General features: G+C 41.9%; 2 protein-coding genes and 1 non-coding gene across 6 annotated transcripts in view; 1 reads left to right on the plus strand and 2 right to left on the minus strand.

The window, feature by feature from the left end:
• B4GALNT3 (beta-1,4-N-acetyl-galactosaminyltransferase 3) overlaps positions 1-5,371 on the plus strand; it is a 125,515-nt gene extending 120,144 nt beyond the window's left edge. For all 3 annotated transcript variants that reach the window (XM_053251494.1, XM_053251496.1, XM_053251495.1), the window contains one exon: positions 1,656-5,371. In XM_053251494.1, the coding sequence (XP_053107469.1) occupies positions 1,656-1,761 (106 nt within the window). In that variant the 3' untranslated portion in view covers positions 1,762-5,371. The remainder of the gene's footprint in view (positions 1-1,655) is intronic.
• LOC128328628 (U1 spliceosomal RNA) lies at positions 1,211-1,380 on the minus strand. The gene has a single exon (XR_008309345.1). It is a non-coding gene; the product is annotated as a U1 spliceosomal RNA (small nuclear RNA).
• A 3,708-nt stretch (positions 5,372-9,079) lies between the features above and the next one.
• Positions 9,080-14,435, minus strand: part of NINJ2 (ninjurin 2) — a 102,673-nt gene continuing 97,317 nt past the window's right edge. For both annotated transcript variants that reach the window (XM_053251249.1, XM_053251248.1), the window contains one exon: positions 9,080-12,723. The gene's annotated coding sequence lies outside the window, so the exon portion shown is untranslated. The remainder of the gene's footprint in view (positions 12,724-14,435) is intronic.

Raw genomic sequence — 14,435 nt, forward strand, 5'->3', positions numbered from 1 at the left:
TTTCCCCATGACCTGCAGCTACTAAATTTTGCCTGGACAATCCTGCCACTTATATTAGCTGAATGTACTACATTTTACACCAGAGTATGCTCAGGGGGAGGTTGATTTTAAAAAAGAACTAAATTCTGAGCCAGCCTGTGTGGGAGGAGGCAATGGTAAACCCCTCCTGTATTCTGTCAAAGACAACCACAGGGCTCTGTGGTCGCCAGGAGTCGAAACCGACTCGACGGCCCACTTTACTTATTTTACACTAAAAGAAACACATTTTAGAAATATAAATATAACAAACCAATTTGTTCTTCTTGGTGTGTTGGTATGTTGGGAAGGGAGAAGTCAGTCCCAGTTGTTCTAACAGCAGATGTACTATTTGTGTTTTTCCTTTGGATCTCCCTCTCCTCATCTGAACACAGGGAAATTGGTTCCTAGAGACCTTTTCAAAAGCACATGTAGCCCGAGTGGGAGGATCCACCATGGGAAACCAACAGTTTCTACAAAAACCCATTCATAGGACCAATTAGCATGAGACTAGAGTTCCAGTACTCAGTAAACAAGATCCATATTTCCACAGATCTGTCTGCAAATACGCCTTTTCCTGAGCAATTTATGTCAGTACTGTCATAAAAAAGCCATTGACCATACTCTACAAAAATTCTACTTCTAATTTCTGCTCTTGAGCTGTTAGAAAGCAGATGGTTAATCTGCCAGAAGAACAGACTCCAAGGAAGAAGTGTTGCTTCCTCCCCTCTCCCACTGAAGTCCTGCACAGGCACAGCACTGATTCCTCTCCCCTAGGAAAGGAATTTTGTTCCTTGGTCCTCTGCATCATGGAGATTTCTAGTGTTCAGCTACCCACCTCTTCCATCTTTTGACCATCTTATCTGTGGAAACACCTCTTAGCCTCTGGACATTTTGCTCATATCATGCCAGTGCTTTGTCAGCTGCACTGGCTCCCAGTCTATTTCCAGACCCAATTCAAAGTGCTGGTTTTAACCTTTAAAGCCCTAAATGGCTTGGGTCTGGGTTACCTGAGAAAGTGCCTTGCCCTATATGTCCCTATCCAAGCCTTAAGATTATCTTTGGAGGCCAGGGTGCCCCTGCCAAACCAAGTGAGGTAGGTGGCTACCAAGGAGAGGGCCTTTTTGGTGGTTGCACCCCATCTATGGAATAGCATCCCCAGTGAGGTTTGCCTGGCTTTGTCACTTTGTTTTTTTAGGTGCCAGGTAAAGACCTTTTTGTTCACCCACTACCACAAATTATGCAGTCGGGTTTCCTGCATGTGGGGAAATCGCAGGAGTCAGCACAACCACAGTTCAATGGATGAGCCTCACTCTGGGAAAACCTCCTTCATGATCAAGGTGTATCCCCTGTTAGGCTAAATTTTTTTGGTTAAATCTGATTTATTCAGATTTTTAACTGGTTCTAAAATGAGTATTGTATTTTGTATATTCTTTTCTTATTTTTGTCTGTTATGATTTAATGTGTTGTGTGTTTTTATTGTATGTTTTAATCTTCTGTTGTGAGCTGCCCAGAGAACAATTTGTTATGGGGCAGCTAACAAATAAAGTTGTTTGTTTATTATTATTGTTATTTTTTGTTGTTATTTCTTACCATTCTAATTATTCTCGTCATCTCCCTCTTTCCCTCTCCTCTCACAGAATCTTTCAGGCTGGCATGGAAGTGGAAAGACTATCACTCAGGAACTTCTTCCATCACTTCCACTCCAAACGGGGCATGTGGAACAGACGTCAGCTGAAGATATGATCACATTTGCACTCCTGAATCCCAGCACGCACTTTATCCAGGCATATCACCAAATATACACTCATCTTCCCTGACAAAAATCCTCACACAGGTTGTGATGTTTGTATTTGCATATTTAATGAGAAAAGAAGTCAAGGCATAGACCTGGGAGCTTTTTCTAGAAAAAATAGGAAGAATGTGATCCTACCTCTTATGTCTTCAATCCAGAAAGTGGCTTTTGAGAGTGTGGAACAGATTTTCTCACCAGCACTTCACAGGAGCACTTCTGAGAAGCATCAGGTATACTGCATGGATCCCCCTCCCTGCCCAAAGGCTCTTTTTATGATCCCTTGCTTTTTAAAAATGAATGTTCTTAAAAGCAAAATTCAAAAGTAATGACATGATTCTTCCATTCAAGAGAATTATGAGACTATCCCAGACTTCCAAGTTCTGGGTCTGGGATTAATAACACACAGAGATCTGGAAGGCACCATGGCGTTGAAGGGATGCTTCTTCTACCGGAATACCAGAAGAGAGAGTGCTGTAATCAAAGGATATAAATGAGAAGATGCCACAACTTTAGTGCCTTGCACAGTGTATAATAGGCCTTTATATCACATATGGTTTATTTATAACAATGCAGCTTCTTGTTATTGTTTGAGATACTTGTGGGGGAAAATATTTTCTGAAATTCATGCCTTTGGACCAAAGTCAATTAGTTCTTAGATGGGGGTTGGGCCTGCATCCCTGTGCTTAGCCCAACCAGGACACGTTCAGAGGTGCTGGTGAGCTCCTCTCTTCATTTAAAGCAAATCATGAACGACTCAGGTAAAGCAAAAGAAACATGGGCCTTATGTGGAAACTGATGTGCCTTTTCCTTGTGACTGCCTGCATCTTTCTTGGATTAATCAACAGATCACTGGAACAAATTACTGTCAAAACCTCACTAGGACTGGGGTTAGTTGGTGACACAGAACTGTGTTTTATCTTGACAACTGCATGGAACATGACTTAGAAGACAAAGGGAAATGGAAATATCTTATTTATTTTATATGCTAAAATTCCTGCAGGAGGAGAGAGTCAGTCAACATGAGGCCACCAACTTTTTCTTGAATCCTGTATGTAGCATAGCACTTTGGAGATATTATTTAATAAGTTATGATTTTACTATTACGTTCTGGTATTGATCATGCATGAAGAACAGATATCCTTGCATTGATGTTTGAAAAAGAGCTGCTGTGTACATTGCAATTGTGGAAGGACCATAGGGGAGCCATTCTTTTGTGCTAGCTGATCATGAGAATCATGGGCACATGGTTGACATGGTGCTCACCTTCAGGAAATGAACTTCCTCGCAGCAGGTTCCACCTCAGACCGAATGGGTGTGTATACTTTTGTAGCCAGGTTTCTTCCCTGATTCAGGAGAGATTAGTTGAAGAGTAAATGCAGATTTATATAGGCCAAATAATAATGGACAGTGGCATTTTCCATCTCTGATACACAAGTTTTGTTTGCACACCTATGCCAGCAGCTTTTGTCGCACAAATGGGACAAGAGCTAAAGTCCAGCACAAAGCAGGAGCCATTTTATGTCCTTCAACCCACTGATTTCAGCTTGCTTAAATGTACCTAACTTTCTGCTGGATTGTGGCCAGTATCTTCATTTGGACCAATCAGTGCCTTTTTAAATTCTGGAATGAACTTTTTATGGCTTACAGGAGTCTTCCTCAAGTTGAAGAGCAGAAAAACACATATGTTGCTTTGCCAGGCCATGGTGTTTTCTGCCTTTATCCAGGAATGAATGCTGACTTTCCACTGCCTTTATTGTCCCAGACTGCTACCTCGAGCCAAGTTAGAGTCATGTTGCTCTTCATAACACAGAGGTGGTGTGTGTGTGTGTGCATCATTATCTTGCAACAGGCAATGGCTAATGGCAGGCCTGATTTGGACAATGCAGGAATCAGTTTCTGCCATATGATTTGCTCAACCAGCAGAGGTGAGAGGCAATAACCCAAAACCTTTCCATGTGTAGACCCAACCACACGTCCTTGGTGTTTGGAAATGCTCTTATTTAGGAATCTACATCCTAAGCTAGATGAGAGGGAGCCACACAGTTTTTTCAGCTCAGGATCAATTTTTTATCTGCTCTCTGGCCAACACTGGTGTCCTGACCGGGGAAGAAGCAGAATATTCAGCCCTTGCAGTACAGAAATTTCCATGTGTCCAGGAGCAAAGGCACAACTTAAATATAAATTTTGCACACAATAATCTGGATATAGCCGTTTGCAATAGTAGCTGTATTGTTTACAATTCCATCTTGAATAATGAGCATCTTGTGCTGATTAATTTATGTGGGCCTGGATGGTTTAGAACAGTTTGAGAAAGCTTTGAACCTCAAAGATGATATACCTTGGGAGGTAACTCCTCAGATCCATGACTTGAGAGAGCTTGGACTATTTCTTCCCAGGAGAGGCCATGCCCAGGGCACAGAATGCTTCTGGGCAATAAGGCCAATTGAGGATAATTAGCCATAGTAGCAGTAGCTGCTGCTTATGCACTCTGAGCCTGAATTTGTGATTCAGAAATGGAACCGAAGAGACTTCGGCCAGTCTGTCTAGTACATCCCTTACACAGGCAACTATGTAGCAGGTAAGAAGCTAGCAGGTCCCCCACATAGGCCAACACCACCACCCATAAGAAGGTTGGGCATGTTGCTAATATTTGTATAAAAGACCTCGTGTTTTGTAGCTTACCTGCATTGTAGTGTATATATTTCACAAGGAAGAGTAAATGTACAGTTTAGGGAAGTAATGATAGATGAAATAAGCTCTAACCACCCTGTCCTCAGTACTTTTTTTCTGCATAAGAAAGAATATTAAGGTTTCCTCAGTTTTTGTGTTGAGTGCTCATTTCCTGTTTTAGCGAGGCAACTGTTAGTGAAAGCAAAGATAGGCATTCATTTGCTGTGTCTCTCAGGAGAAAAACAGTTGCTACCCATAGCACAGGTTTCTAAACAAAAGTTCATCTAAAGTTGGCCACTGCCTGACTGGCATTGAACGTTTGTTTTTAAGTGACCGTGACTTGCTGCTTTCAGTTTTGCACATCCAGTCCGCCAACACACATGCTTCTTGTATGTTTACGGTCACAGGTTCAGTCCTTAGCATCTCCAGTCAAGGTCTCTCAAGTTTCCAGTAGGGCTGGAAGCAAGCTCTACTTGACTCCTTGAAGAGCTGTGTAGGTAACAACAGGTTAGAAATACAGGACCATTGACTTGATTCTCTCAGACAGCTTACCTAAAGTTTAAGATGTTGCCATGTCAGTTATTATACAGTTCAATCAAAGCTGAACGATAATGGGTGACTCAGTGCTAGTGGGTTTGGTTTTGATAGGTCAACTTAGCAATCAGAAGGCCAACAGGTCATTTGTTTGTTGGCTTTGTAAGTTTACTGCTCAGTTTTGTTCGAGTCCAGACTGGAGTCAAACCAGACCAGGCTTGTTTGGTTTTGCCACAACCCAAGGCGCCTCCCCCCGCTGTGCAGTCTAGGGGGGTTGGCAATTTAATTTTTTTTTAATTTACTCACCCCTTCTGGGGGGCTTCTCCGAGGCTGTGTGTCTCTGGAGGATCCCCCTCCCCCTGGCCTCCATTAGTGGCCTATTATGTGGCCATTCTGGAGGATGCCACGCATGCCCAATGGGCCTCTGTGTGGCCTGAGTTGTGAGTTGGCCTCGCAGAGGCCTATTGGGCATGTGCAGCGACCTCTAAAATGGTCACCGCCATGGGTGTGAGGCACAGAACAGGCTGAAGACCACCTGAACCTGGCGATTTGGGCATTGACTGAGGCCGGCAGGGGGAGGGGGACCTCCAGATACCCCCCTGCAGTCTCACAGAAGCCCCCCAGAGAGGGTGAGCTAATTGTTTTTTAAATTAACTTAGAAACACACCCCCACAGGCTGGGGGGTTCAGTTCAATATCAAACTGGGAGGGTGGTTGGTCCGCGATTGAACCATCGAACCGAACCAGTTCGGTGTTAAACAGGTTTGAAAATGAAGCTGTTCGCACATACTTACTGCAAAGATCACTAAAAGGGCTCTTACATTTTACCTAAATAAAGGGATGGTTCATATCTACCAACAACCTCCACAAAGCCTTCCAAACATATATGGTGTGTTAAACATGTGTTAGGAATTGCTTATCTGTCAATTTGCTCTCATGGTGATTCCTGTGATCATGATGGCACTGGTTGGAACAATATACCACTGACAAAAAAGGGCTGCCGGAAGTGTGCGCAAGGCACTGGTTTGTATGACAGGCTTTTGAATGCAGTCCCTGAACCTGGAAACAATCAGAAAAGCTCTTATGGAAACTGTTCACCGATTTGAACCTAACTGAAGTGAATTGGCTTCCTTATCAGCACAATGTTGGTTTTGATATGTTGTGGATTATTTGCAGCCGTTTTAGTCCCTGTCAAACTCTGTGTGTGAAGCCTGATTCCTGAAACCGTTTTTGACATAGAATGATCACAATGTGTCTTTTAGCCGTCATTTTCACATGGCAAGCTTGATATTTATATCACAGAGACTATTGTATTTGTACCTGGATATAACAAGTTCTGCTATATTGAGTTATACCTTTCGTTGATCTAGCTCAGTATTGCCTACAGGGTCCGGCAGTGGTGCTCCCTCCAGGGTTTCAGGCAGGAGTCTTTCCCAGCCCTGGAGATGTCAAGGATTGAACCTGAGACTTTCTACATGCAAAGCAGGTTCCCTCCCACTGAGCAGGGCCCCCTCTTCCTCGTAGCACTCCTGTAGTATGACTATGTATAGTAGAATACTATAGAGATATTAATCATACTCATCATCCATCAATCATCCATTTGCATGAATCTTTGAGATAAGGAAAATCTGAGGTTTATACAGGGTCCTAGTTTGTATGCCCTACAAAAAGCAATGTCAGAGTCTTGGGCTCAAGCCTCTTCCCACCCCATGAGTAGAGAGTTTTTGTGTGAACATAAAGTAAAGTATACCGTCGAGTTGATTTCGACTCTTGGCGGCCACAGAGCCCTGTGGTTTTCTTTGGTAGATTACAGGAGGAGTTTACCATTGCCTCCTCCCACGCAGTATGAGAGGATGCCTTTCAGCATCTTCCTATATCACTGCTGCCCGATATAGATGTTTCCCATAGTCTGGGAAACATACCAGTGGGGATTTGAACCGGCCACCTTCTGCTTGTTAGTCAAGCATTTCCCTACTGTACCACTTAAGGTGGCTACAGACATGTATTTTGGGAGTCTACAGGTGTGTATTTTGCAGGAGGCAGGAGTTGGTGAGACTGGCACTTACTCACTTCTGAATGTGTGTGCCTAAGCCCCAGTTTACATTAAACATCCTGCACATGTTGAATGGGAGCATCGCTTTTGAATCTCACCGCACATAAAATTCCTGGCTCGGTGTGCAGCTTGTTAGTTTTGCTGTGAGGTGTGTGTTCATTCAGAAGCACATTCACACAGACAGATGACAGGTTAAAAAAAATCACAGTGTGATGACTTGATCGTGCTGAAATTTGTGTTGATTTGTTTTGTTGATTAATCAGAGTAATTTATTTTACAATATCTTAATGGACTGAAATGGTACTTTGAATCAGACAGCAGGTTTTTTTAATGTTAATTATCTTTTATACAAGAACTTTTAGAAAGAATAGATGATAGGTACCTCCTTAGAAGAGGTTTTCTCCCTTCCCTCCACTAAAAGGAATGCCTCTTCTGAGGTCAGGCCTGATACAATAAAACCAGCCATCACCTAAATCAAGAGGCTCTTTTCTTCAGAAATATTGTTTGTTCATAAACAAAAATATGCAGATTTAATCCATTAATTAACCAGCTATGTCTTACAATTAACCAACTGAGTAAATATGGTTAATCAACTAAGATTAATTGGGTGACACCTTTATCAAAAACTGAACATGGGAAAAAGACTTGGGTTTTCCTATCCAGCCAAGGCAGGGTGCAGACATGAGTGAGACTGTGTTGGAATAATCTGTTGTCTGAGAAGATATTGTTTGTTCAGTAGTGACTTTCTTTGAAGTAACTGTTCTTTTATAGTTTGTGAATATCAGAAATGTTTGGTGTATTTAAATTCTGTACTGCATCTTGGAGATGTGTGCCTTAAAGATTGCTCCCTCCCTTTTCCTTACAAGAGAAAGCTGAAGCAGTCAGTTTATAAATACAGATTCCTAATAGAAAACGTGTGCTGTGTCTTTTTGTAGCCCTCAAAATGATAAATTAGATGTTGCTTTTCTGCCCTCTTAGCAAATAAAAGGTATAGAAAGAAATGAAATATTTTCTTTCCCAGCTGCTACTAATGTTATAACCTACACAAGAACGGATATGGGGAATATTTTGTGACTCTTACTGCCTTTGACAAAGTAGAAACACAGCATTCTGTGGACTTTTTTTCCCCACAGGGCAGTGACTCTTCCTGTTAGAGCTGAGCAGTAAGCAGAGCTGGAAGGTCAGAACCATAGAACAAGCCCAGACACAGTCCCAACCTGAAGCCTTGAGGAGGAGAGTCAGTGGAGTAACTCCAGTACCCCAGGATGCTTTCCTGGCCACAGAAATGCTCCAACTGCAGGCCTAGCAACTCGCCACACAGTACAGCTGTGCACAGTCACAAGTACCTACTTTTGCTCATGACAAGCCTTAAAATGTCCCCCTCAAGCCTTCAAGACTCACATTGGTCACTTACCTGGGAGGTTTCAGAATGAAGCTAATATTGACATCACTTCCACTCTTCTCACTGCTGGGGCATCCTGGCTTTTAGGTGTACCCTCCTATGTTCCTCCAAAGGACCACCAATGAAAGCATACATATCATTGTAAACAACACCTCACACCAGTTCTTCAGGCGCAGTGGGGAGGGAGGGTACTCAAGGTACTCAGTGAGGAGCCATTTTGCCTCACTCTCCACTAAACAAAGAATTTGCTATCAAGTGGCTGGGCTGGGCTGGCAGTTCTGCCTACCCTAGGTGTGGGAATGATATTTGCCATAGCAAAGATCTGCCTACTGGGTCTTTTCCCACCTTCAAATCAGGGTGACTATAATTTTCTATAATTATCTGCAGCAGACAAACAAGAAAATTAATTGTTTCTCTCTCTCCCCTCCCCCCATGCATTGAGCAGTTGAATATATACACCGTTACACCTTTGAATAAAATATATTTTAATAAATAAAAGATAGCAAATAATGCCTACATATGCAACTGATGTTTCCGTTTTAAACTTAAGTCGTTAAAAAAAATCAAAGTGAATAAACAAAAGGAAGCATTAAAAAGAAGATTCCAGAACATTCCGTACAAGGTTAACTTTTATAGCTTTAAGATATTTTGCATTCCTACAAACACTTTATTTGTGTTATTAACAACACTAGCAGAGGTTTAAATGTAATTTATTCTTCATTGTGTAATATACCTTGGTCCCTCTTATATGGTCTCTATTTCAAAAGGTACAAAAACATAACTGATATACAAAAGCGGGATTGAAATACACATCTTCTCTATATATACTTTTGGATGTACAGAGGAACACTCATCTCCTTCGCATGTGCAGAATGGCACTTTTGGCTGAAAACGATCATGGGGAAGCCCTGGCTAACTAGGAGGAGAGCTCCATGTCTGCACTGGAGCCCCTGTGGCACCACTAGTCAGTGAATCAGGAAGACAGGATGCGATTCATCTAATGAGTTTTTTGAGTACTAGGTACTCAATGGGAGTATTCTTACACCTGAAGAAGTTCACTTCTAGAATCAGAACCTCCTGCCTTCAAAGCAACCCACAATGTGTGTTCCTGTGGGAGCTGTTGTTCTGCACACCGCCTCTGAGATCTGGCAGTTCTGCTGCATCTGGGAGCTAGACACTTAATACAGAAATATGGCAGAATTACCCATCCTCAGTGAAGGCTGGTTAGGAGGAAGCAAGATCATAATACGGAATCACGGATGCTGTGGGAAGCTTCCTCTCTAAATGGGTAACAAAAGGTCACATTTTAATTCAGTTTTTCCCCCTCATAGCACAATAGTGTCCCAATACTGAGTTTTGAAATCGACCTAATTTGTCAATGACAATATTTTCACTTATTTGCAGTTATAAAAATTTTAATATATTAATGCTGTTGTTCCTGCTACTAGAATCACTGCTGCTACAATTCAAGTATCTATAGCACCATACTGCATTTTAGAGAGCAAAAGAAAGTGTAGTTACCTATCCTGAGGCATGTACAGGGCAATCCTATATGTGTTTTCTCAGAAGTCCTACTGTGTTCAATGCAGTTTACTCTCAGGTAAGTTAGATAGGGTTGCAGCTTTGCTCTCGTACAAAACTGAGAAATGTCGAATTTTCTTCCACCGCCCCCCAGCTAAAAAATAATAATCCTAACTTCTTTTAAAATGAGAAAGGTAATTGCAGTTTGTTTTTATCATTTAAAAATGATTATTTACAATACTGTGCTAGATGGACCAATGGCCTGACCAATGGCAGCTTCGTATGTTCCTATGAGAGGAAAGAGGAAACTGGCAGACATCTTGACTAAATTACTTGATGGAGTCACACTGAAATTAATAAGACGAGTCAGTCTTGATGAACTTGTCCTATTAATTTCATTGGAACTTCTGTCAAGTAATTTAGTCAGGATGTCACAGCCGCTGTCTTGTAATTTTTTCCATTTCTGCCACGATGTCTAGGCATTTATTATGTACCAGCAGTGTAAGGTTAGGTTAGATTTATGCATTTCCATCATTCTTGCTTTAAAAGTCCTAAACTTCTGAGCATTGCTATTTCTAGTAAATTATATTTAATGCACATCACATTTGAACAGCTTAACGGTTGCTTAGCTTTCAAATAAATGCAAACAAGCTTCAATCTGTTATAGTAAAAGAAAATGCTGGACTGCATACAAAAAGTAGGCAGCTAAAACTCAGTTCACACAACCACTTTCTCCCATTATGAACTGAATTTTACATTCCTCCCCTGGCCAGATCCTTTTTATATTTGGCACCAAGCATGATCTGAAGCTACACCTTAGGAGGGAACATGCTAAAACAAATGCCAAAAAACAGCCGCTGAAATGCATCCAGTTTGAATTTCATTCAAATGGTCATTTAGAAATTCAGTGGATTCCTATTGCCTTGCAAACAGAACCCATGCATTTCCGTGGTTATTCTGTATTTTCGTTTTAGTAAGTCCCAACCTTTCAGAACATTAATGTAGGGGCTAGAGGGTGCTTGCAGGACGAGAAAAATGCTTAACCCTCCCCCTTCCCAACAATTCTCCCTTTCAAAGCCCCCCACTCTAGCCAGCTTCCAAGACCAGAAGCAGCTCAGCTATTGGAAGAGGTGGAGACCTGAGGAGGCATTTCCAGGTAAGAATCTGCAGGTCCAGGAACTATTACACACCCCTCACATCTGTGGATCCTCCCCTCCTCATAAGAGCACACACTCACACACACACACACACAACCTGCATTCATGTTAATTAGCACCCACGGTTTAGAAAGCACATTTTTGTCAGTAGGACATGTAGTTATGCCCAGTGGCTAACAGCCTGACTAATGAAGCACTTGCATAATGAGAAATGTTGTACAACTGCAAGAAGATAGTGTAGTTGCACTAAAAAAGTGGGGATTTGCAGAACCGTTCCCATTATTTTAAGGAATGCTGCAGTTGCGTAACTGTTTCACAACCACAAGCATGCATGCGGTAGCGCAGCAATAGGCTGGAACACAAATTTCCGATGTAGCACAACTAACTTGTGCCAGCATGTTATGCAAGTGTGATGTCCACAAGCACAATGTATTTTTCTTGTTAACAAACCCATGAGCACTGGGTCCCTAGAGCCCCAAAGAACTTGGATTTTTTTAGATTTACCCATGCAAGATTTAATCATGGACTAGCCTTTTCCAGAATTCCAGATGGATCTCATCAAAAGGTGTGAAAGAATGACTCCTTCCCATTATGTTTTGTGGTTTGTTTTCTTTAATTTGTTCTGTGTCCCCTCTAGGTTCTGCAGGGGTTAAAAGGTAGTAACCTCTAACAGCCAAATTTGAGGTAAAGGTTGTCTGCTGCAGAGTTTTGGAGGGGAAGTTACAAAGTGTTGTGATTGGTTGTCTCCAGGCAAGGACAGAAGCTTCAGGCTTCCTGAGGGAAAAAACTCCCTGATTGGTTAAATGTATCCCTTGGGAATTGGATAAAAGGGAGGGTTGAGAAGAGTTTTGTGTGTGTGTGCGCGCTGCTGGGTGCTGTGTGAGCTAGAAAGCTGGAGCACCAGCAGGGTAGGGTTGGGCTGAAATTGCTAGGGAAGGTAGCAGTGAGGGAGATGGTCCTACTAGAACCTGCTAGGCATTGGGAAAGAAGGCTAGCAAGCTTGTTTTATAGTTTGTACTTTGTACTCTTGCCAACTGAACTTTACATCATTTGTTCCTTTGTTGTCTTTTGAATATTTGCAACCTTTTATTACAGTAAATCTGTTCTTGACTTTATGATATTTTACTGGTGTCTCTGTTATTTTAGTCCCACTTCACCTACCTGCCCATTTTATTTACCCCACTAATACTGAGTTTCGATATTGTTTCTGAAAGACAGAAGGTTCCATGACTAGGAGTGGAACCAGTCAAACTAGCTAAAGATCTTCTATTGGTGTGGCAGTAGATGGTTAGACTGAGAGCCAACTGCGGCCAAGTCCTCACACAAGGTGTAGACACAAAACGATAATTAGTACTATTATGGAAAACTGTAGGGAAGCCTGCATATGCGTCACTGGGAGGTAGCTTGTAAAAATGCATTTTTCAGGTCTTAGAAAAGCTCTTCACCTCTCCAGCACTGCACACACGTTACAGAAATAGCCTGAATGGAACAAATCCCGCATGCTTGGAACAAGCTGTTGGTCACACATGGCATGTCTGGTCTGAGGTCAGCATGGAAAGGCATCCGGGTAATCCAATCTACCAAAAAACAAACAAAAGTCTGTAAAGGCCAGCACTTGATTAAGATTACAAGTAGGGATGTGCACAAATTGATTTTTTAATTGGATTTGTGCCCAAAACAAATTACCCCTGAATTCTTTTGTGTCCAAATCTACCCTCTCCAAATCACCCCATATTTGATTTGTATTTGCTTTGTTTCGATTCAGACTGATTCAGACAACTTAACAAGGTCCCAGGGGCACCAAAGTTTGGGGGGTAGGTCTCCCCCCCCCCCGCAAATTTCAAGGCAGTGGGACACTTGGTTGATTTTTAATGAATTTATTTTGTTTTTACTGATGTTGAATATTTCTGCCATAGGAAACAATGGGGATTTGAAGTTGCCATATCGTAACCCTAAAATGGATCCCCAGCTTTTATTTTTATTAGAAAAGCTAAGCTCTAGCCTTTGTAGAAGTGGAGTTATGGAGCAAAATGTACCATCATTATTTTTCAAGTGTTTGGATCCTTTGGTGTATAATAACTTTTCCTCATAATGAATCCCTATGAGGATTCATTGCACACCTTCATTTCTTCTGTTCTTTTTTACTGTCACTGGACAGTGCCAACTGTCAACTGCCAATAGTGAACACACATTTTGCTCCATAACTCCACTTCTACAAGGGCTAGAGCTTAGCTTTTTAAAAAAAAAATGAAAGCTGGGAATCTGGGGGAATTAATATGAGGGATATGAATCTCTAATTGACTTGAATCGAATCAGGTGTGATTTGATTTGTACCCGAATCTAGCCAATGGACTACAGGGGTGATTTGTTTTGTCTCCAAATCACCCGAATCAGCTAGATTTGGGTACAAATCAATTTGTACCTGAATCAATTTGCACATTCCTAATTACAAGTAGGAGCTCAAGACAGCTCTTCCTGATATGGGCCTTGTAAGGTGGTGGTTAGTCTCCATGGATGGACTATCTGTGGCAGAAATGGTACAGGTAGTATTGTAATGATGGAGGGGCAAAGCTTTCAGCATCAATGTAAGGTTTGTATTGGGATATATTTAATATTAAACTGTAAAAGAGCATTGTGTCTCAAAAAAATTGGTTGGGCATCCTTCATGCTCAGAAGTGCCACCTTCCAACTTTGGTTAGTTGAATAAAGATTTTGCCAGTTCGCTGCAGGCCATTGAGGCATTTCCTTTGCCTGGATGGCCTCCCTGCAGTCATACATGTCCTTAGTAATCTCGTGGTTGGACTACTTTAACACACTCTACATGGGACTGCCCTTCAAGAGTTTTTCAGCAGGTCCAGGACATGCAGCTGTTGACAGGTGCCAAACACAGGGAGCACATAACCACATTATCACAAGATATCCCCTGGTTGGCAGTTAGTTTTGGGGAGCAATTCAAAGTTCTGGCATTGCTTTTCAGGAACAGAATGGCCTAGCATCTGGGTATTTGAATACTCCCCTTCTCTCATATAAATCATCCCATTTTCTAAGCTCAAGGAAGTTCTACCCCACTTGCCTCATCTGGCTACACATGTACATCAAGAACTTCAACCATAAACTGGATCTGGATCCAAATACACATGTTCAGTGTTCGTTTTAAAGAATATGAGGTCCCTCTGATACATTGTAATTTTTCATCCTGGGGTTCCCAAGCTTGGTTCCCCAGATGATAGTGGACTACAACTCCCATCATTCCCAGCCACAATGACCTTTGGGCATTTAACCCCGAAGG

Source organism: Hemicordylus capensis, chromosome 5 (assembly GCF_027244095.1).
Source record: "Hemicordylus capensis ecotype Gifberg chromosome 5, rHemCap1.1.pri, whole genome shotgun sequence".
NCBI lineage: Eukaryota > Metazoa > Chordata > Lepidosauria > Squamata > Cordylidae > Hemicordylus > Hemicordylus capensis.